Genomic DNA, 23,831 nt, shown 5'->3' on the forward strand with positions numbered 1-23,831 from the left:
AAGGAAGGAAGGAAGGAAGGAAGGAAGGAAGGAAGGAAGGAAGGAAGCAGGGAATTAAAGGCACGAAGGCCCACCCACTAGTCGCAACACCGAGTTCAAGGTTTCACCAAACACAGGGCCAACCAAGGACCAAAGGGCCAAGCACTCAAAACTCAAGGAGAAGCAGGTCCTGAGCCAGACACCAGGCTTGGCTTTTGTTTTCACTGACACCATTTCCCCTTTCCTAGAAAGGCTAAAGGGAGGGTTGCTGAAGTCTGGAGTTCTTCTCTGGAAGGTACTCATGTTCTATAGGCCATAGGACCCTCTCCAGATAGCTTGACCTCTGAGAACTAGTCAGAAAACCAACGTCACCTCAAGCCAACCAACTCCAAGGTGGAAATCTACTGGCCTGGTTTGGGAAAATGGAGGCAGGTTGTACCAGGTAAAGGGTGATTCAAGGACACAAGATGTCTTAGATGTAACTCTCCATTTCTCTTTTCATCTCTGTCTCTTCTCTCCATCTACCTATGGGAGACATACCTAGGTTCAGGTTTGGGGCTATGTCATTAAAGCAGTCATTCTTTATGGGTCTCTGTGTCCCCAGGAAAGTCACTGAATGACCTGAGTGACCCATCACACTCATGAGACAGTTGTAACAGAAAGATGAAGTGCTGTTCTGGCATGCTCACAGTCCCAAGTCCATGCTGCAATATATTCTTATTGTGGGGTGTAGAGAGTCCTCAAAGATACTGAGACATTACTACCTTAACATAAAGAGGGCTGAAACAATGGCTCAGTAGGTAAAGCACTTGCCATGCAAGGGTGAAGACCTGAGTCTGAATCCTCAGAACCCACATAAAGAAAGAGACTGTAGCCAACATTTTAAATCTCAGTGTCCTGTGGCAAAAATGCCAGGCAGAACTGTGAAAATCCTCAGAAGCTCCTGGGCCAGCTAGTCTGGTCTATACAGCAATGAGCAACAAGAGACCTTATCTCAAACAAGGTGGAAGGGAAGGACTAATAGCCAAGGTTTTCCTCTCCTATTCACATGTGTGGATATGCACACACACACACACACACACACACACATACACACACGCCTGTGTATATGTTCATGCACAACATATATGCATTCATATACACAAAGCAAGACAGAAGGGCCCAACTGGGTGAGTGGCTCAAGCCTGTAATCTGAGGTCTCAGTGAGGCAGAGGCAGGTGGATCTCTGTGAGTTTGAGGCTGGCCAAGTCTACAAAGCAAGTTCAGGACAGCCAAGGCTACACAGAAAAACCCTGTCTCAAAAAAATAGAGAGAGAGAGCAAATAAGCAAGAGAAAGAGAGGCCCAAAAGCAGGAGTGGTGGGATATTAAGATATTAGCCCTTGCCATCAAGTTTGATGACCTGAGTTTGAGCCCTAGGACCACATGGTAGAAGGGGGACACCAACTCCTTCAAATTGTCCTTTGATCTTTACATGTATGCTGTGCTCTGTGTGTGTGTGTGTGTGTGTGTTTGTATAAAACATGCACATTCATGTTGGCTCAGAATAATAAATAGATAAATATTAAAAAAAAATAAAGGGAGTGTTCTATGTTTTTATCTCTCACTTAAGACATGGGAACAATAATTTCTAGTCCCCAAGGAGATAGCAAAGATTAGATACTATCAGAAATCTCAAAGCACTTGGCAATGGTGCTTAGCACCCCCACTGCCACTGTCCTCTCCCACTGCTCTTTCTGGTGGCTAAGACAGGAGCCCTGGGGTTCTCTTGTCATACTAACCTCAGATCTCCTGCTCAACAGGCTAATCTCCAAGGACGATGAACCTCATGATGGGCCTGGGCCTGTTTCTGGCAGGTCTCCTCAGTGTGAAAGGTCTCCTGCAGGCTAGAGATGCTCCAGATATGTATAAGTCTCCAGTCAAGGTGCAAGAGTGGAGGGGCAAGAAGGACGCCCTAGTGCTCGCACAACGCAACATGCAATTTGGCTTCAAGTTACTCCGGAAGCTGGCTAGCAATGCTCCTTGGCAGAATATTTTCTTCTCTCCACTGAGCATCTCAATTGCCTTCTCCATGTTGTCTCTGGGGGCTCAGAACTCCACTCTGGAAGAAATCAAAGAAGGCTTCAACTTCAAGGGGATGCCGGACAGGGACATGCACTCAGGTTTCTACTACCTTCTGCAGAAGTTCAACCAGGAGACACAGGACATCAAGATGAACCTGGGCAATGCCTTGTTTATGGACCAGAAGCTGAGGCCCCGGCAGAGATTCCTGAGACTGGCTAAGACTGTGTATGATGCGGACATGATGCAAACTAACTTCCAGGACTTAGAAAATGCTCAGAGGGAGATCAACAAGTACGTCAGTCAGAAAACACACAACAGAATCAACAATCTGGTCAGAAGCATAGACCCAGGCACCGTGATGCTTCTTGCAAACTACATTTACTTTCGAGGTAAGGCTAGGGGCACGCCGTGGTGAGGAAGGTAGAGGTAAAACTTGGGTTAGAAACTTGACCCAGTCCTTTCCTTGCTTCGTGTGTCTGAATGTCTGAGTCAGTAACAGGCCAGTACTCTGCCCTCTCTGGCTTTAAAGTAAACACTGAGATAGATAACTCACCAAGGAGTTACTGGGGTTCACAGTGGAGCTGATGGGGAAGTGAGCATTGCAAAGTCTAGATTACTCCCTGGGAGTGTTTTCATAGTGGCCGATGGACCTCATTTGCTTTGGTTGAGAAGCTGGAGTCTCTGCTTCTCAGATGAGAGAGAAATGTAAAAACTGGAGAGAGAGAGAGAGAGAGAGAGAGAGAGAGAGATTATTTACTCCAAATTCCAAAACTAGTCATTGAGTATTGGAACCCACTTCTCTAGGGCTATGCGCCCTGCTTCATAATGAAGAGTCATGGGGTGGGGGTCAATAGAGTGATGATGATGACGGTGGTGGTGGTGACCATTTTGGTTGGTGCCTTCATCCCTTCATCAGTCTTCAGAGATTTGCTAATGTAAAGGAGAGACTGAAAAAGAATATGGAAGAATGTTCTCCAACATCTGTACTCACACAACACATATATACACAGGGTTTGGAAAAGTTGACAAAATGAAGGGAAAAAAGAAAGAAAGAAAAGAAAAGAAAAGCAGAGGCTAAGTCTCTTTTTCCCAGCAAGCTCATCACTTATCTCAGCAACATGGTCCCAAATAGGGACCCCACATCCCACAGGAAGACTAGTGACTACTGAGAGCAAGGAAAGTGACAGAGGCAGCCTGAAACCACAGCCTTCCCAAACCAGAGAGGGTTAAGGGAGAGTTTGGAATAGCTCAGTGTCTACATTAGGGGCAGCAATAACAACAGTGCTGATATGACCCAGATGAGCATTGACTCAACACACAGAAGACGCGGCTGCGGGGCTCTGCTGCTTCCTGATAGTCACCAAACATCCCTTTGACATGTTTGCTAATATCTTCACTCTACAAATTGAAGAATGAAATCTAGGGAGATTGCGACAGTGGCTCCAGGTCTTCCTTTGAGAGCAGTGAAGCCAGGATTTGGACTTAGAGAGTCAGCTCTCAAGGTTCCAAGGACAGCGGGTTAGAAATGGTACAGCTGTGACTGTGTGCAAAGTCATGGCATTCTCTAAGTGAAAACAGAGATCCTGAGAGTAGGGGTAGCTCCAGTGGTGAAATGCCCTGTTTTACAAGCATGAGGACTTGAGTCTAGATCCCAGCACACATATTAAGACCCAGGCAAGCGGATACGCAGCTATAACAGTAGAGCCCAGGGTTAGGGCACACAGACAGGAGCTCTCTGGCCAGTCAGACCAGCCAATCACTGAGCATCTGTCTCAGTAAGGGAGTCCTGACTCAAAAAATAAGGTGGAAATGGATAGAGGAAGAAACACAGCACTAACTTCCAGCTGCAACACCCATGTGTGTGGGCACACACAATAAATAAATACAGAGAGAGAGAGAGAGAGAGAGAGAGAGGATGCAGACATTTCTGCAGCAAGGTCCCACAGCACATTGTTTCTGTTGTTTTCTCCTGAGAGTAGCTTCAGAACACTGAGTTAAGCATTTTCAATCTCACAAAACAAAACCACCTCAGGAACTGCAATCCAGCCCTCTCTTAAGATACAAGCTATGGCTGTCTGAGCTTCAGCTGGCCTTAGAGTAATGTCCTGTGTCCCTCACATCCCTGCAACATGAGTTCCAGGCTCTTTTTAACTGGGTCCCTGGGCCTGTGTCCATCCCACAGAGGTCTTCCAGGGACAGAGGGGGAGACGGCATGAGCCCTTCCTGACACTGCATCACTTCCCTCCAAATCTCCATGGACGATGGCCAGGGATCAGCTGGCTCAAGCCTCCCTCTGTTCCTTCCAGACCCTTGTGCCATTTTGTCTGTCTTCATTCCTAAGCCAGGTGGCAGTATGAATTCAATCCAAAAGAAACCAAAGAGGGACAGTTCTTCGTAGAGGAAGGCAAGAGCGTGAAGGTGCCCATGATGTTCCATGAGGGCATCTATGACATGGCCTATGACAGCCAGCTCTCCTGCACCATCCTAGAATTGCCCTACAGAGGAAACATCACGGCCACCTTCGTCCTCCCCGACAGCGGCAAAATGAAACAACTGGAGCAGGCCCTGAAGACAGACATCTTTGCCAAATGGAAAAGCCTGCTCTCAAAAAGGTGACGTCAGAGCCTGGCCCATAGAGATTCTTTCTCCTTCCCGTCTTCCTCACACTCTCTTCATTTCATCTACCTTGTGCCCAGCCAGGCCCTCTCTGGGACTCTGGAAAAGTGGGCAGGAGACTAGGAGTTGGTGAGACACTGGCTCTTTGAGGGTGATGCGCTGAAGTGACGGGAGTGTGTGGCATGGAGTCTTGCTGGAGGGTGACCATCAGGGAGTCCTTCACAGAGGAGGTGCCGTTTAAGTGTTTAAGGTACAGCTTCAAGGCTGTAGGGAAGGAAGAGGAGTGACGGATTCTAGCACGAAGGAAACTTTAAGGATGGACCCTTGGTGTGTCAAGGACACAAGTGAGATGTGTCTTGTCTCCCAGCTCGTTCTGGGCCTGGAGTAGCAGACACCACACCTCTTCTAAAGGAAACTCCCACCTCTCCTCAGGGTAGTGAACTGGCCCACATCTATTAAGGGGGAATTTCATTTCATCAGAACACACACAAGGAGCCAGTGTCCCTACTTTCCAAACTCACTTAGACTGATAGCTGTGAAGACATTTTCAAGTACAGACAGGGAGTCGAGCCTAGACCTCTTCAGCTTCCTTTACTGGACAATGGAGGAGAAGGGGGAGGAGGAAGAGGAGGGCATGGGTTGTTCTTCCTGCAGCCCTGCCCCTCGGTGGAAGGCCTAGGAGAGGATGAAAGGCTACACCCTTTTCCAACAGAGGGGACCATGTCAACAGTTGCATGTCTAACCTCTCCCACCTACACCCCTGATTCCCAAGTGTGTAGAACACACCAGAATTCAGGCACCAGGCTCCTCCACCCTGGCTTGTGTACTGAAGGCAGAGTCTTCACACCATTTGAAGCCTGCTGCCCAGAGTTCCAGGGCAAAAGTTCTGATTTTCCTTGGCGGAAACAGAAAGCTTCCTCCTCGAGAGGCACAAAGCTGCTGAGGTTTGGGGATATCTTCCTTTCCATTATTCAGCTTCATGGGTCCATACCTACCCTCACCGTATGAATGGATTGGAGACTATCCAACTTGCAGCAGCCTGAGGCTTTTATTTTTTCAGGTTTACAAATTTTTATTCATAAATTCTATATAGAAAGTGAATGATATTGGAACAGTTTTGTTTTTAAGTTTGGTCTAAATACTGCTTCTTCATGTTTTCATTTTAAAGATTCATTTAGAAATGTTAAACTATTTTTTTCTCAGCATGCAAGATAATGGGTTCCATGATGATATTTTCATAATACATGTATATACATACATACAAATCTTTGTGTATAGATATGCACATATGTATGTACATACATCTGTATGTATATATGTATGTTTGTGTGTATGTATATACATATGTGTGTATGTGGGTGCACTAGTCCCCTTCTTTCCCCAAATGGTGCCATGGTATCATGTCACACACTCACTGCGCGTGTGATTGTGGATATAGGTGTGTGAATCTAGATTCCATAATTGAGAGAAACTTGAGACATTTTTTTTCTTTCCCCATTACCATCTCTTATTCTCCCTTCTGCTTTCCTTGGACCAGATACCCCTTGGTCTTCTACTTCCGTGTCACTAATACATACACATATATGTACATGGATACATATTTAAGTCTATATCCCACATACAGAGGAAAACATTTAATATTTGAATTTTTTCCTCCTCCTTTTATTTTTCTGTTTGTTATGGCAGGGTCTCCTGTAACCCAGGACAGCCTTGAACTCCCCAGAGATAACGCTGAGATCTCTATCTTCCTGCCTGTACCTTCTGAGTGATGGGCTTACAGGCATGCATCACTTGTATGTACAAGTATGTACAACCCATACTTGTATTAGACGGGTTTAGATACTTGTCTTCCTCAATCTGGCTTCTTTCACTTAATGTGACCTCCAGTTGCATCCATTTTCTCACATTCTTAAAAGCTTAGGAAAACTCCACTGTTCATATATATATATATATATATATAATTTTATTTATCTATTCATCTGTTGATGTGCCCTGTGCTTTTTGCCTTGTCATTGACAAAAGCTTAAGTCTTGCCACATTTGTACAGACTCCATATTTGTACACAAATGCTGTGTCCTATCATTACCTGGGAACATCACTCTAGAACTTTGCTCTTTGTTCCTGACATCAGCAATGTCTGTGCTCTCTTTAGAGTCGTCACCAGCCACCAGGACACTATTACACTTCCTGTCGTGCAGTCATCTCCTGGGGTCTAGGATCCCAGCAGTACACAGTAGTGACCAATTCACAGCAGACATCAAGCACCTGTGTCCCCCCCGCCCCACCCCTGGCTTTGTAAGCCTGTCCCCCTATCCTGGCCTGAGGGAAACTCCCGATGCTATTCACCCTCTCCAGGCACTCAGTTCATTTGGTCCCCTCTGCTACTGAGTGCTCTGAAACACCTGTCTCCTGCCTCAAACTCCCTTGGCCAGATGTTTGAACTCTTCCCAGAGACCAGGGTGACTAAGGACCATGTTACGCAGTCCAGGGTTGTCACCAGGATGTCTCCTTCCCACTGGCCAGCCACACCTTCTCCCAGGACTCTGCTTGCCACTCTCCTGTGTTAGCTCCCTTCCCCCATCCCTATCTTAGAGCCCAGTGACACAGGGCTCAGTCCTGGAGCTCTTTGCTATCTAGGTTTACCCTTTGGAGACTGCCATGGGCACAGAGCCTTCAACATTATCAACCAGGAAACTCTTCCTATCCTCAGCTCCAGTTCCCATCCCTTCAAACACCAGATCCCTTTTTATTTTGACTCACACGGGAGCTGTCAGAGACTGAGAAAGGTGTGCCTGTGCAGGAGCTGAACAAGGGTGGGGGGTAGGATGGGATCTTATTCTCCACATGTTCAGAAACACCCTCCTCACCCCCTGAAAGTGTTGGTCTCACTGTCTGTCTTCCCTGCTGGAACACAGGGCAAGGACTATTCCTGTTCCTGTCCTCCTCATCAGGTGTATAATAGGTGCTTTAAAACTATTTGTGGGATGAATACAGAAGTACACAGGTGATTTGGGTGGTCATCAGGCCTGATGAACTGATGAGCATTAAAGAGTTACAAGACTTAGTGAGAGTCTGGAACAAGCCAGAGGTAATGGTAGAGAAGGGTCCCAAGGACACAGGTGCGATTCTCCTCATGTGCATGGCTCAGAAGACTAAGGTCCTCTGGCTAGCTGTGTGGCTTCTAGAGGCACAGTGGGCTTGACATCAGCTCTGCCTGACTTCATGTTTCAGGCTCTGCTTTCTTTAGCAGCAGCAGGCTTTCAGGGGTCTAATGTGACTCAGGATGCAGCACAGCCCAGTCTACCTGCTATGGGAGATCATGAACATGGGGAGGGAGATTGCCAATGTTTCCAGAGGATAAGTGCTCTGGGGCAGGGTGGGTAGAAAGCAGGATGTAGTTAGAGAGTATGAAGTATCTTGAATCCCAGAGAGTTGAGACTTTCTCATTCCAAGGACAGAAAGACCCATGAGCCACAGTGCTGAGAGGGTAAAGGTCTCATTCACCTTGTTTCCAGGAACTCATCCTGGATGATCAGAGATTCCTTCCTTTCACCACTGTCCTTCTCTACTCCACAGAGTTATGAAAGTGTGGGTGCCCAGGCTCCACATCTCTGCTACTTACAACCTGAAGAAGGTTCTCTCACGCCTGGGCATCAGCAAAATCTTTGAGGAGCATGGTGACCTCACCAGGATCTCATCTCATCGCAGCCTGAAAGTGGGAGAGGTAAGCCCACCTGCATGGACCACTCCTCCTACTCAGGAGTCCTCATGAAGCCTTAGCCAGAGCCACTGTCAGGGCAGCCAGCTCTGTGATCCCAGGAGAACCACCCCTTAACCTCTGATTCCACTTTTTATAACTAGACTTGTTGATTCAATGCACTGCACATTGATCAAGTGCAGGGACATTTATCAGATCCATAACCAGGCTATATCTGACCAGAACCTTCTAAGATCTCACAGCCTTCTGAGAAGGAAGAAGAACTAAGGTATACCATTGAGACAGACAGGCAGATGCCCCGAGGTCTGCAGCAAGATAGCAATCTGCATATTAAGGCAGGAAAAGAGGCCCACAGGACCTCGTAGACAACGTCTTCAGAACTTAGTAGACACAGTATAAGACACTCAGTTAAATTTGGATTTCAGAGACATTTGCATAATTGTTTTATAGCATAAGTATGACCAGCATATTTCACAGGGCCTATTAATACTTGGACATAACCATAGCTTATCGTAAATGAAATTTTAACTATATATTTTATACATTTAGCAAACCCGCTTGGGAGTTAGAAGAGCACGGAAGGGCAAGATTCCAGAAATAGAGATCAGTGAGTATTAGGTAGTGTTCTGCTGCAGTGATAAAGAACCACAGACAAACACAACTTAGAGAAGAGTTTACTATGGTCTGTGGTTCCAGACAAACAGTCCTTAAAGGGGAAGGCATTGACAGCAGGCAGCCAGAGCAGGAAGCTGACTGATCACATTTCATCACATACAGAAAGCACAGAGTCAGAACAGGAAGCGGGAGGAGACTCTAAACTCTCAAGGCCCACCCCTAGTGGCAGGGTTCCTCCTCAAGGCAGCACTTACTCAACTTCCCCAAACAGCGCCACCGGCTGGGGAGGAAACTGTGGTAGGGGATTGTGGGAGGGATCCTGCCCTCTGAGAAGGATGACACAGGTGTTCAACTACCCAAGGGACTGAGCTAAGTAAGACTTCACACCCTATCTCTGTCTCCTTCCTGTTGGTGAGCCCCTGAAATTCAGGTAAGATAGCAAGCCCCACTGGACTGCCCTATTCCCTCACTTCCACTGTAACACCACCCACAAAACTATGCTGGGCAACTGTGGCCAAATTGCCTCCCTCTCAGGGCTTCCCATCCTTGACCTGCTATAGACTCCCTTGACCCCTCGGTAACCACTGACTGTCTCTTGCTTCCGCAGGCTATACACAAGGCTGAGCTGAAGATGGACGAGAAGGGCACAGAAGGGGCTGCAGGCTCTGGAGCCCAGACACTGCCCATGGAGACCCCAGTAGATATAAAGTTTAACAAGCCCTTCCTGATAATGATTTATGAGGAGTCCACACCTTCCATGATCTTCTTGGCAAGGATTTCTGACCCTAGTGGGAAATAAAGGAATTAAGGGAATTTCCTGCTGGTTTCAGACTTCACTTGCTTCCTAGGTCTGGAAGCATTTCACCTGCCTGGTATAGAGGAGAGGCCTCAGGTGCACTCTGGCCCAACACTCCAAGTCAGAGTGTCCCACCGCTTCCTAAACCAGTAGCCCAGTCGGCTCTCAGAGCTTTCCACCCTGTATCCTGCTGTAGTCCCTTCCCTAACCATCAGCATTCCTGGACTAAAAGCCAAACTCTTCCCCTAGTATGCCCTCACCTCCAGCAGACCAGCAGACAGGGTGCGTTTGTGTCTTGTTAAGTTCCACCTCACCTGACTCATCTGGTTGTTCTCTGGTACATACTCTATGGAAGACGGGAGCCACAGGAGGTGTTGCTAGGAATGTCACATGCCTTGCTGGGAGCCCCTGCTTCCCTTTCTGAAATGAAGATTGCAGTATTCCTTGGTGAGGCTCCGAGAAAACTGACACCAATGCCTAGCAGAAATTGTCCTCCTTTGGGAGTCCCAGGCTGGGAACTCTGGCATATAAACTACAAGGCTCTCCTCACAGGGTGTCTGGGTGTGATTGCTACCCCAGCCAGGCCTCTGGGAACACAGGGAAAGCAGCCCAGCATTAGAAGAGGGCTGCTTTGAGGAGAAGCTGGGGATCACTACCAGTTTTGTTGATTTTTTCCCAGCACAAGAGGAGGAATCTGGGCTCCTCAGGCCTATGGACAAAGACAGGCTCTACAATTGAAACTTTGGGAAATGGGAGTCTCTACCTGCCTCAGAAAACAGGCCCTGTCTCAGAAAACAGGCCCTGCCGCAAAAAACAGGCCCTGCAGTGGCTACTTCAGGCCACCAGAGGGCACCAAGGGCTAGGCCAACAGTGTGGGGCTGGACTGAAAGATGACATTCTTCCTCAAGCTGTGAGTGGCTTCCTGAGACTATCATCTCTAAATATCTACCCCTACACTCTCATGGGGATGCCTCTCCTCCTCCCTATTGGCCTCCTCCTCAACACCTCATGTCCAGCTCCTTATGACCTGTTTATGGGCTTCCGTCCTCTTTTATTTAGTATCGCTCAGGCAACCATTGTCCCAGGAAACTGCTCACTTCCATGCCCAACAATGGCTTGTGGGTCCAAGTGGTCCCCCTCCTTCCCTGTGAGCTGCAATCATTTAGTGAGTGCTATATAAGGACTCTCAGAGTTGCGCACTGAGGGCTGGAGGCTGAGGCACATGGGCCTGGCTCCTGGCTCCTCAGTTACTGCCCAGTGGGGGTAATAGCCACACTCACAGCTATGTGTCATCACTCAACTTTAAGTTCATGTTTATAGTCTCCACAAACCATAAGAAAGGCTGACCGGGGCACAGGAGAGCTTCACAGGAAAGTCTGATTCTACTTGGGGACCCCAGAAAGGTTCCCCAGGTACATAACATTTGGAGACAACCACAGCTACAGCTACTAATTCCAATCATAGAGCCCACTGGGATAAGGCTTGCCCAGCATGTGTGAGGCTTTGGTTTATAGCATTTTAAAAATGAAAGAAAAGAAGTTAAAACTACAATGTTTACCCAGCACAGTTAATTAGACACAAAATACCAATTTGTCTTCTAAACAGAAACTGGACATAAGGTCTAACTTTTTTAAATGACTTACTTATCTTAAATATTTTTCAATATGGTTTCTGATCTTCACAACCCACCTGCTCACACTTCACTAAAAATCATATGTTTGATTTTTTTTTTCCAAACAGAAGTCAGAGTAGGAGACGGGGTGGGGGCACTCAAGCATCAAGAAGACCACGTGCAAAGGCCCTGCAGTAAGCAGCATGGATGAGGAAGCAAAATGGCAGTCAAATAGCTGGTGCAATAAACTAAGGCAGGAAGAGTTGAGCAAAGACGCTGAAACAGTTGGTGGGGTCTTGTTTCCCACACAGGGAGACTGTACTAGCTACCTCGTTTCCCCAAAGACGACCCTGTAACAGATCACTGTATGTCCTTGCATCCAAGAGCCCAGACTAGTACCTGCAACCAAGTGTGTGCCCAGTAGGTGATGCTGAGAGGAGACTTTCACACAGCCACCCCTTTGCAGGCAGCTGGCCATCATCTAGTCTCCCTGTTCCCTGGAAGGGAAGGCCTACTGGCATAGCTGGTCTGTCCCCAGGGAAGTCAGCTACCCCCTTCTTCACAGCAGCTGCAGAGCCACCTCTTTGTGTCTACTCAAGCCATCCCATGCACCCGGCCTGGGTGCTGCTCACTCCCACCACCGCCTTGCAGAGCTTGACTCATCTTTCCAGGAAACGCCAGCTCCATCTTCCCAAAGGCCCTAGCCCACCTGGTTGTGGACTGGCTGACCTCATGAATGAATGAACAAGTGAATCCGTGGGTTTGACTTTGATGTTTATCAATGCCTCTTAGTCATTTCTTGAAGCCTCCACTACATGGGTGTGCTCACTGCTCTTCAAACCCTCCAACCCCGATGGTGAAACCATTCTATGTTATCGATTAAAAGAAAAAAAAAAAACCTTAAGCTTAAGAAAGCCACATAACTTGCCCAAAGACCTACAGCTAGAAAGGATCAAATGGAAGTCCCCTGAGCATTACTCACTGTCCATTTGTGCACCAGTCCATCCATCCACTCATTTTCCTGTCCATCCATTACCCATCTATCCAACTCTGACTCATTTGTTCACTTACCTGCACACCAACCTCTCTACCCCATTGACCCTTCTATTTATCCATCCTCCATTCACCCATCCATTCCCTTGTCCATCTACCCACCCCTTCATCTATGTATGTGTCTACCCACCTACCTATTTCTCTCACTGATCTATCCAACTTTTGACCCTTCACTCCATCCACCCATCCATGAAGCCACAAACCTATCCATCCTACTGACTCATTCATCTATTCACCTACCCAAGACACTGACTAATCCATCCATACAAGTACTTACCTATTCATCCACCTGTCCATCCATCTACCTTCCCATCATCCTCTCACTGATCCATCTACCCATCTGTTCACTTTATACCATGGATTGTTCTAAGAACTTGAGTTATGCCAGTTGACAAATTCTACAAATATCTTCATCTTCATGAAGGCTTTAGCCTATTTGGAGAGGCATACAATAAACAAGGTATATAACAAAGAAGTTTAACAGAGCAGGCAAGAGTGGCTGTCTGGAGGTGTTGAGGATATGTGTGTGTGGCAGTTGGGGGGGGGGGTCGTGATCAAATGTTCTGAGCAGGGGATGCTCACTACCTAAACAGCTAAATGATGATTCGTGTTGCAAAGTCTACTGCACTGACGGACCTGGGTGTTGCCCACACAGTGGTATGGTGCCTACACACAGCTGACTTGGACAGAGATGTGTCCTTAGAATGTCCACCAGAATCCCCATGAGAAAGACCCCCTTGGTATGATCTAGCACGCCTTCCACAGGGTGCAGGAAGCCTTGGCACAGCCTTTGAGCATCTCTTCTGGCACACGCAGGATCCGGACCAGGAATCTGGCTTCCTGTCTGTGCCAGCTCATCCCATAGTTTTACCTGCCCGGGCTGAGGTCATTTTCATGGGATGTGTCAGGAATGGCAGGCTGATGTGTTGGCAGGGAAGGCCACCAGTGAGAAATCCCAATGTTCCGCCCTGCTTTTTCAAGACACTCCCTGCGTGGCTTGAGCTTTAACTCCCATTCTTCATTTGTGTAGAAGACCCCTTCCCCCAGCTGACAAAACAGCCATCCTTCCAGGTATAATTTGAATGAGCAGGCTTCAACTCAGCATCTGTTATGAAACAAGACAGTGTATCAGAAGCTATGAAATCAGAATTGGGGAAATCTTCCCAAGCACAAACCTGGGCCATAACCGCATGGCCTTAATCCCATCATCTCTTAATGTGCTAGTCAGGCCCAAGGAGAGAGGTCCCTGCCCTGCTGCTCACCACAGTTGTTCTCAGCTTTTACACTAGGGGGGAGCAATGCCCAGGCGACTTTTGCTCTTCATCTTGTGAATGGAGCCTGTACTCCATTGACACTCAGTTTCCCAACTTTCATTCATCTCTGATCTACAAACACAATTATGGCTGAACCACTTCCTTGTTTGTGTTACAGGCATCCCTTGACTTATGATGGCCTTCATTCCATACCAATGAGCCCATGCCAAGTTGGAAGCATCTGACATCTTATGAGAACCACAGCTCAGAAACCAGCCCCCTGCAGAGTGTAGGCTGTTTTCCCCAATTGCAGAGGTGATGGCAACAGTGACACAGGTCACATGTCACTAGCCTAGGAAAAAAAACAACATTGGGAATTTTTGCCACCATATAGAGTACAAAAAAATCCTAAATTGAACCAACTGTATCATTTGGTCAACTTTAATGTTCAAAATGGTTCATATTAAAAAATAAAATAAAATTGGAGCTGGCAAAATGGCTTGGCAAGTAAAGACAGTTGCCATCAGATCTAATGCCTGGAGTCATCAGGAGCAATCCTCAGAACTCACATAATAAAAGGAAAAGCATAGACCCTCTCAAGTTGTCCTCTGACTGTAAGAATGTGATGTTAGAATCCAGGTACTAGAGATCCAAGATGGCGGCACCGGGAGGACACTCTTTGTGACCAGCAGCACAGCAGGGTCTGCACAGTGACCAGCAGAAGAAACTCTAGGTTCTAAAACACCAGAAATTGTGTTTCCCAGGTTAGAGGAAACCCCACGATGTGGGATTAAATCAGGTTCAGGTCACCCAGCTAAGCTGTGGAAGAGTTCCCAGGTCCTGCCTGGAGCTTGGTCACCAACCCAGAACAACACACCAGTGTGCTCTGAACACAATCCCAGACTGAACTGTGGGCCTCACAACACCAGAGACTAGGATTTCCAGTCAAGAGAAAACCCCACATTGTGGGAAGCGATTGGGATTGACCTCGGGTCACCCAGACAATCCTGGAAAAAGACCTGGGGTCCAGCAGGTGCCCAGCCACCAGCCCAGAGTGGGGTGTGCAGCCACTAGCACAGACTCCTGTCTGTGTGCTCAACTCACCATCCCAGACAGAACTGAGGGCTCCAGGGCACCAGAGACTGAGTTTCTCTGTCAGGTGGAAACCCCACAGTGAAGGGAACAGCAGGTCTGACCTCAGAGCACTCAGCTGACATGCAACCCCCAAAAAGTTCTCAGGAAAGTTTCTGGGTTCCTGCAGGCTCCCAGGTGCCCAGTCACCAGTAAGGTGGAGCCACACCCCTAGGTCTGTGGGTTCTACTTGCTATCCCAGACAGAACTGCAGACCCCCAAACACCACAGGCTGGGTGTCCCTGTCTGGAGGAAACCCCACAGTGGGAGAAACATCAGGTCCAACCTCAGGACACCAAGCTCCAGAAAAGTTTCTGGGTTCCTGCAGGCTCTAGGCTCTGGCCTCCTACTACACACATAAGTGCTGTGCTCACATGCCGTTGATTATTTCTAGGATGCTGGGGCACACAGATCCAACCTCAGACCTCCAGAAGCCTGAGAGCCACTGGAGCAGCCCTCAGATATTGCTTCAAGGTGAGACCAGTTATCCCTAGCTAAACTGACAAAACCATGGGGCACCCTTGTTCTTCAAGAAGACTGCACCTAGCAAACACAGCATAAGAGCTCATTAAACTCAGAGCAAGAAACCCAACAGCAGGGCAGCCATCTCCAGGACTTCTTCTGATGAGAGGAGAGCCTTCCTGAACACCACAGTTACAACACAGGTCCATATGCCTGAGGTGAACTGTGACAATTCCTGAGAAGCTCTGCCATTCAGTTAATCATACACCAAAATCTAAGGAGGCCTCCTTCAGAACCCTGCCAAGGGGGTTCTTCCCACCCCAGGATTCAAGCAAGCACCAGAAATTAACAGTCAATACCTGAGACAGCCAGATGGGTAGAGGCCAGTGTAATAGCACAACCAACAAAAGGCAAAGCAATATGGCATCTCCAGAACCCAGTTATCCAGGGGCAAGTAGCATAAGTGACATTCAAGAAAATGACCTTACATCTATGCTTATGAAGAGGATAATGGAGGAAACAAATAAAATGTGTAAGGAACTGGAGGAAGATAAAGTCAAATAGATTATGGCCAGCCATAAAGAAATATAGGAAGATGCAGCTAAACAGTTTGTGGCCTTCAGAAAGAAAATAATTAAGTCACTGAAAGAAATAAAAGAAACAGAGGAATGTTCAAACAAACAGGTGAAGGAATTGAAGAAAAAACAGGGAAAAAATCAAACAGATGAAGGAAATCAACAAAACAGTTCAAAATCTGAAGATAGAATTAGAAAAATTAAAGAAAACACAAACAGAGGAAATCATGGAAAGAAAGAACTTAGGAAAGAAAACAAGAACTACAGAGGTAAGCATAAACAACAAACTACATGAGATGGAAGAATCTCAGGTGTGGAGGATACAATGGGAGAAATTGATTTATCCATCATAAAAAATAATAAATCTAAAAAATTCCTGACAAAAATCATGCAAGGAATCCAAGACAACATGAAAAGACAAAACCTAAGAATAATAGGAATAGAGGAAAAAGAAGATTCCCATCTCCAAGGCCCAGAAAATATTTTCAAAAAAATCATAGAAGAAAATTTCCCCAATTTAAAGGAGAGGCCTATAAGCATACAAGAGGCCTACAGAGCACCTAATAAATTAGACCAGAAAAGAAAATCCTCCCGCCACATAATAATCAAAACAGTAAGAAAAAAAAAACCTAAAAGCTGCAAGGGAAAAAGGTCACGTAACTTATAATGGCAAACCCATCAGAATCACACCTGACTACTCAACAGATACTATGAAAGCCAGAAGGGCCTGGACAGATTATTATGCAGACCCTAACAGAACACAAATATCAGCCCAGGCCAATATACCCAGAAAAACTCTCTCAGTCATGATAGATGGAGAAAACAAGATAGTCAATGATAAAAACAAATTTCAACGATTCCTACACACAAATCCAGCGTTACAAAAGATACTGGAAGGAAAAAAAATACATCCCAAGAAAACTAACTACTCTCAGAAAAACACAGGAAATAAATAACCTCACTACAGCAAAGCTAAAGTAGCCAAGCACACAAAAACACAACCATAGCCAACATCAATATCAAAGGATCTAACAAACACTGGTCATTAATCTCCCTCAACATCAATGGACTCAATTCTCCAATAAAAAGACACAGACTAACAGAATGAATCCGTAAACAAGAAACAACAATCTGTTGCATATAAGAAACACACCTAAGTCACAAGATAGACATTTCCTGAGAGTAAAGGGCTGGACGACAGTTTTCCAAGCAAATGGACCCAAGAAGCAAGCAGGGGTAGCCATTCTAATATCTAATAAAATAGATTTTTCAAAAAATTTAATCAATACAAATGGGGAAGGACACTCATAAAGGCAAAATTCCACCAGGAAGACATTACAATCCTGAACATCTATGCGCTAAATACAAGGGCACCCACATGTGTAAAAGAAACATTAATAAAACTTAAACCACACTTAGATCTCCACATATTAAAAGCAGGAGACTTCAACACCCCACTCTCAACAAAGACAGGTCAACAAAACAGAAATTAAAAAGAGAAACAATGACTCTAACAGAGGTCATGAATCAAATGGACCTAACAGACATCTACAGAATCTTTCACCCAAACATAAAAGAATTTACTTTCTTCTCAGCACCTCATGGGACCTTCTCCAAAATAGACCATATAGTTGGTCACAAAGCAAGCCTCAACAGATACAAGAAGACTGAAATAATTCCTTCATATTATCTGACCACTATGGACTAAAGCTGGACCTAAACAACAACAGAAATAGCAAAAAGCCTACACACACATGGAAACTGAACAACTTGCTACTCAATGATGGCTAGGTTAGGGAAGAAAGAAAGAAATTAAGGTCTTGGGATTCAATGAAAATGAGGGCACAACATATCCAAACATATGGGACACAATGATAGCAGTGCTAAGAGTTCATAGCATTAATTGCCTTCAAGCAGAAATTTGAAACATCTCATTCAAGCAACTTAATGGTTCACCTGAAGCCCTAGAAAGAAAAGAAACAGATACACCAAAAATGAGTACACAGATGGAAATAATCAAACTCAGGGCTGAAATCAATAAATTAGAAACAAATAAAATAATTCAAAGAATCAATGAAACCAAGAGCTGGTTCTTTGAGAAAATCAACAAGATAGAAAAACCCTTAACCAAACTAACTAAAAGACAGAGAGATGCTATCCAAATCAACAAAATCAGAAATGAAAGCAGGAACATAACAACAGACACTGAGGAAATCCAAACAATTGCTAGGTCTTACATCAAAAGCCTATATGCCACAAAATTTGAAAAGCTAAATGAAACAGACAATTTTCTTGATCGATTCCAATTGCCAAAGCTGGATCAAGACCAGGTAAATCAATTAAATAGTCCTATATCCCCTAAGGAAATAGAAGCTGCCCTCAAAAGTATCCCATCCCCAAAAAGCCCAGGGCCAGATGGTTTCAGTGCAGAATTCTACCAGACCTTCAAAGAAGAGCCAACACCAATACTCTTCAAACTATTCCCCAAAATAGAAACAGAAGGAACACTAACAAACTCATTCTATGAAGCCACAGTCACCTTGATACCTAAACCTCACAAAGACCCAACAAAGAAAGAGAATTTCAGGCCAATCTCCCTTATGAACATTGATGCAAAAATACTCAACAAAATACTTGCAAACTGAATACAAAAACACATCAAAGATATCATCCACTATGACCAAGTAGGCTTCATCCCACGTATGTTGGGGTGGTTCAATATATGGAAATTCATCAGTGAGATCCACCATATAAACAAACTGAAAGAAAAAAAAAACCACATGATAATCTTCTTAGATACTGAAAAAGCGTTTGATAAAATCCAACACCCATTCATGTTTAAAATCTTGGAGAGAGCAGGGATACAAGGCACATACCTAAACAATAGTAAAGGCAATATACAGCAAGCCTATAGCCAACATCAAACTCAATGGAGAGAAACTTAAGTCAATCCCACTGAAATCAGTGACAAAGCAAGGCTGCCTACTCTCTCCATATCTCTTTTACATAGTTCTTGAAGTCATTGCTAGAGCAATAAGACAATTAAAGGAAATCAAGGGGATAAAAATTTGAAAGGAAAAAGTCAAAGTATCACTACTTACAGATGATATGATAGTATACATGAGTAACCCCAAAAATTCTTCCAAGGAACTCCTACAGTGGACAAACACCTTCAGCCAAGTGGCTGGATAAAAATTAACTAAAAAAAAATCAGTAGCCCTCCTGTATACAAAAGACAAATGGGCTGAGAAAGAAATTAGGGAAACAACACCATTCACAATAGCCACAAAGGACATAAAGTACCTTGGTGTGATTCTAACCAAGCAAGTCAAGAATTGTATGAAAAAATTTCAAGTCTCTGAAGAAAGAAAGAGAAGAAGATATCAGAAGGTGAAAAGACCTCCCATGCTCGTGGCTTGGCAGGATTAACATAGTAAAAATGGCCATCTTACCAAAAGCAATCTACAGATTCAATGCAATTCCCATCAAATTATCAACACAATTCTATACAGACCTTGAAAGAAAATTTCTCAACTTCATATGGAATAACAAGAAACCCAGAATAGCTAAAACAATCCTCTACAATAAAAGATCTTCTGGAGGTATCTCCATCCCTGACCTCAAGCTGTACTATAGAGTAACAATAGTAAAAGCTGCATGGTACTTGCATAGCAAACAGCTGGTGGATCAATGGCATTGAATAGAAGACCCAGAAATAAACCCACACACTTATGGACACCTGATTTTTGACAAAGATGCCAAAACCATACAATGGAAAAACGATAACATCTCCAACAAATGGTGCTGGTTTACCTGGATATCTACATGTAGAAAAATGCAAATAGATCCACAGTTATCACCCTGCACAAAATTAAAATCCAAGTGCATCAAAGACCTCAATATATAAAAGTAGACACACTAAACCTAATAGAAGAAAAAGTGGGGAAGAGCCTTGAACTCATTGGCACAGGAAACAACTTTCTGAACAGAACACCAACAGCACAGGCTCTAAAGCCAATCAATAAATGGGACCTCCTGAAGCTGAAAAACTGTAAAGCAAAGGACACTGTTGTCAAAACAAAATGACTTCTTACAGATTGGGAAAGAATCTTCACCAACCCTCTATCTGACAGAGGGCTAATATCCAAAATATATAAAGAACTCAAGAAGTTAAACAGCAACAAATCAAGTAATCCAATTAAAAATGGGGTACAGAGCTAAACAGAGAATTCTCAACAGAGGAATATCGAATGGCAGAGAAATACTTAAAGAAATGCTCAACATCCTTAGTCATCAAGGAAATGCAAATCAAAATAACCCTGAGATTTCACCTTACACCCACCAGAATGGCTAAGATCAAAAACTCAAGTGACAACACATGCTGGAGAGGATGTGGAGAAAGAAGAACCCTACTCCACTGCTGGTGGGAATGTAAACTTATATAACCACTTTGGAAATCAATCTGGCACTTTCTCAGACAATTAGGAATAGTGCTTCCTCAAGACCCAGCTATACCACTCCTAGGCAAATACCCAAAAGATGCTCAAGTATACAAAAGGACATTTGCTCAACCATGTTTGTAGCAGATTTATTTATAATAACCAGAAGCTAGACACAGCCCAGATGCCCTTTAGTTGAGGATATAGAAATTGTGGTACATTTACACAATGGATTACTACTCAGCAATTAAAAACAAGGAAGTCATGAAATTTTCAGGCAAATGGTGGGAACTGAAAAAGATCATCTTGAGTGAGGTATCTCAGAAGCAGAAAGACACACAGGGTATATATTCACTCACAAGTGAATATTAGACATATAAATAGGATAAATATACTAAAATCTGTACACCTAAAGAAAATTATCAAGAAGGAGGACTGTGGGTAAGATGCTCAATCCTCATTCAGAAATGCAAAGAGGATGGACATCAAAAAAAGGAGAAAAAGGAAAACAGGACAAAAGCCTACCCTAGAGGGCCTTTGAAAGACTCTACCCTGCACTGTATCAAAGCAGATGTTGAGACTCATAACCAAACTTTGGGCAGAGTGCAGGGAATCTTATGAAAAGAAGTGAGAAATAGTAAGACCTGGAGGGAACAGAAGCTCCACAAGAAGAACAGAACCAAAAAATCTGGGCCCAGGGGTCTTTCTGAGACTGATACTCCAACCAAGGACCATTCATGGAGATAACCTAGAACCCCTGCACAGATGTAGCCCATGGCAGCTCAGTATCCAAGTAGGTTCCATAGTAATGGGAACAGGGACTGTCTCTGACATGAACTGATTGGCCTGCTCTTTGATCACCTCCCCCTCAGGGGGGTACAGCCTTACCAGGCCACAGAGAAAGACAATGCAGCCACTCCTGATGAGACCTGACAGACTAAGGTCAGATGGAAGGGGAGGAGGAACTCCCCTGTCAGTGGACTGGGGGAGGGGCATTGGTGGAAAAGAGGGATTGGGAGAAGAGGGAGGCAGCTACAGGTGGGATATAAAGTGAATAAAATGTAATTAATAAAAATTTAAATTAAAAAAAATCCAGCGACTGCTCATGTCACATGACTTGAGCAGCCCCTCCCCTTTCACAGATGCCCTAGGCAGCCCACCAAAACCCTGTTTGTGTGTCTCTAGCTAACAGACTTCCCTGAGCCAGAGTTTCTCACTTAGGGAAGAGGATTATGCTATATGTGCATTGGTGGCCACCTGCCCTGTTCCTCACCCCCTCCCTTCCTCCTTCCTGGGAATCAGAGGACCTGGCTGCAGGCTTGTGCTATGAAACCTCCCCATCCTCAGGAAGGCAGGCGTGTGAAGAGAAGACCCCACTTCTGTCATATGTGCCCCTGATTCTTCTCTTCAGAGCCCCGCCCTTCATCATCTTGTCTGTCTATGGTGCTGGGCCCTGAACCCTGAACCCTGTCTGTCCTCAAATCCCAGCCATGCTGTTCTCTGTCAGTCCAGGGTCTTAGGAATTTTAATAAATTTCTTCCCCACCCCCACATACACAACAATCATGAGTATTCCTCTTGAGCTTGTATTAAGTACTTTAAAAAGTATTTATTTTTATTATTTTTTAAATTAAATGTGGGGGGGGGTTGTGCACGTACATATAGGTGCCCACGGAGGGTATGGGCACATGAGTACAGGTGTTCGTGGAGGCAGAGGCGTTGGATCCCCCTGAGCTGGAGTTACAGATGGCTATGACCCGCCAATACATTTCACTGACTTGCATGTACAAGCTGTGGTAAGCCCCAACCGCTTCCCTCCAATAAATGTGATAACACTTAAAATAAACACATAAAATTATTTAAACAGAAAACCATAGTCTCACAGTCATACATAGAACACCGAGTCAACTTACCACAGGATTACACACGCTGTAATCCCAACAGCGACAGTGTAAGCACGGCCTCCGGAGGAAGGGAGGCAGGTGGTGGCGCTCTGTTGGGCTATCATAGCAACTTCTCCAGTTACCCCACGCTGGGGCAGAGAAAGGCTGAGCTGCTATTGCCAGCTGGGGGGGGGAGGGGTATACTTTAATTCGCAGCTTAATCAGCACCCCTGTATGTCTTAGCTTTTGCTTCATTGTTTTCTGTAAGACTGGAATTCTGTTCCTGAGAGGAGTGAAAGAAGTGGAAAATCTCTCTCCCTGATTCAGCCAAACTGGGAACTAACTCACTTCCTTTACCAATCTCTGGTTCCTAATTTCTTCTAAAACTAAGAGGCCTTTTGTGAACCTAGGTGAGCTGGTTGTTAGCAGAATTCTTAGGGTCAGAGCCTGGGTAAGACATTAAGTTTTGCTGCCCATTCTTGGTCTGCCAATTAAATAAACTACAGCAAGAAGCAGAGAAGGGAGATTTATTTAGTGTGGCCACTCTGGAAGAGAAAGAGAGAAATCTAGTGACTCTCCCAAGTCCATCTTTGGAGTCCTGACAGGAGACTCCAGTTCAAACATATAGCCAGAGGCATGTGTAACTATGCAGTCCTGGAGAAGGCGAGGCCCCGCTCACCACTGACCCTCCTTGTCTCCTTTCCAGACGAGGTTCCTTTTCCTCCTGGTTGTGTGAGATGGTCTGACAAGTTTTCAAAACTGTCAAATCACTTTGCTTAGAGACAAGCCCCTCCTCCAGCTGGGACCAGGCTTCTGCCTTTTTTTTCTCCTAATTCCTGGGGAATTGCAATGTCTTGGGGCCCGCTGCTTCAACAGTCTGATTAAGACAAAGGAAGGGGGCAAGAATATGCATGGAATACCTTCCTTTTTGCCAGGAGAGGTATAGCATGACAACAGAATGTGTACAGACTGTGGGTCTAGCCTGGGAATGCTCTCGGGAAGTTAGTAAGTCTACGGTGGCCCTAAGCTGAGCCTTCCTGCTTGAGGATGATCATGGGACTTCTTCACAGGGCTCCATGAGAAGAAACTTTTAGGATATCAATTGGCAGAGAGGTGAGGAAAAAGAGAGGGAGGGAGGGAGGGAGGGAGGGAGGGAGGGAGGGACAGGGAGGGAGGGATAGAGAGGGAGAGGGATGCAGAGTGGAGACAGCCTTCAGGCCCTCTGGCAATGCATACAGGCAGTTGCACTCTGAAGGGCAAAGCTTCCTTCTGTCCAGGGAGAGCAGATCCAGTTCTTGTAAAGATCCCTGCGAGGAGACTAAGGAGGGGAAATGTGTCTTGCCTAGGTCAGCTGCTGACACCAATCTTGACTAAGAGACGCTGTGTTTGCTTGTATTTTTGGCTGAGGCTGTGCTCGGGAAGACTCAAGGACATTTCTAGAAGAACAACAGGCCTGGTCAGTTTGTCAAGGACAGTGGTGACATGTCCTGCCTGTAGCCCTGCTCCATTTAGGGATTTGCTATCTGGAAGAGCCTGTTCCAGCAGGAGGGTGACTTAGAGGCAACAGGTTCCCCACTTATGTGAGCTGACAGAAACAAGTCTTAGATCTGGAGGTCAAAGGTGGATCCTATGCCTGG

The 23,831-nt window shown here is 45.4% G+C and overlaps 1 protein-coding gene across 1 annotated transcript; it reads left to right on the plus strand.

The window, feature by feature from the left end:
• Window positions 1-1,797: 1,797 nt before the first annotated feature.
• Window positions 1,798-9,790, plus strand: Serpina12 (serpin family A member 12). The gene is made up of 4 exons (XM_055592758.1): window positions 1,798-2,431; window positions 4,384-4,654; window positions 8,235-8,382; window positions 9,599-9,790. Exons 1-4 carry the CDS (start codon window positions 1,798-1,800, stop codon window positions 9,788-9,790), a joined length of 1,245 nt encoding a protein of 414 aa, XP_055448733.1.
• Window positions 9,791-23,831: the final 14,041 nt, after the last annotated feature.

Source organism: Psammomys obesus, unplaced genomic scaffold (genome assembly GCF_907164565.1).
Source record: "Psammomys obesus unplaced genomic scaffold, mPsaObe1.curated_primary_1811, whole genome shotgun sequence".
NCBI lineage: Eukaryota > Metazoa > Chordata > Mammalia > Rodentia > Muridae > Psammomys > Psammomys obesus.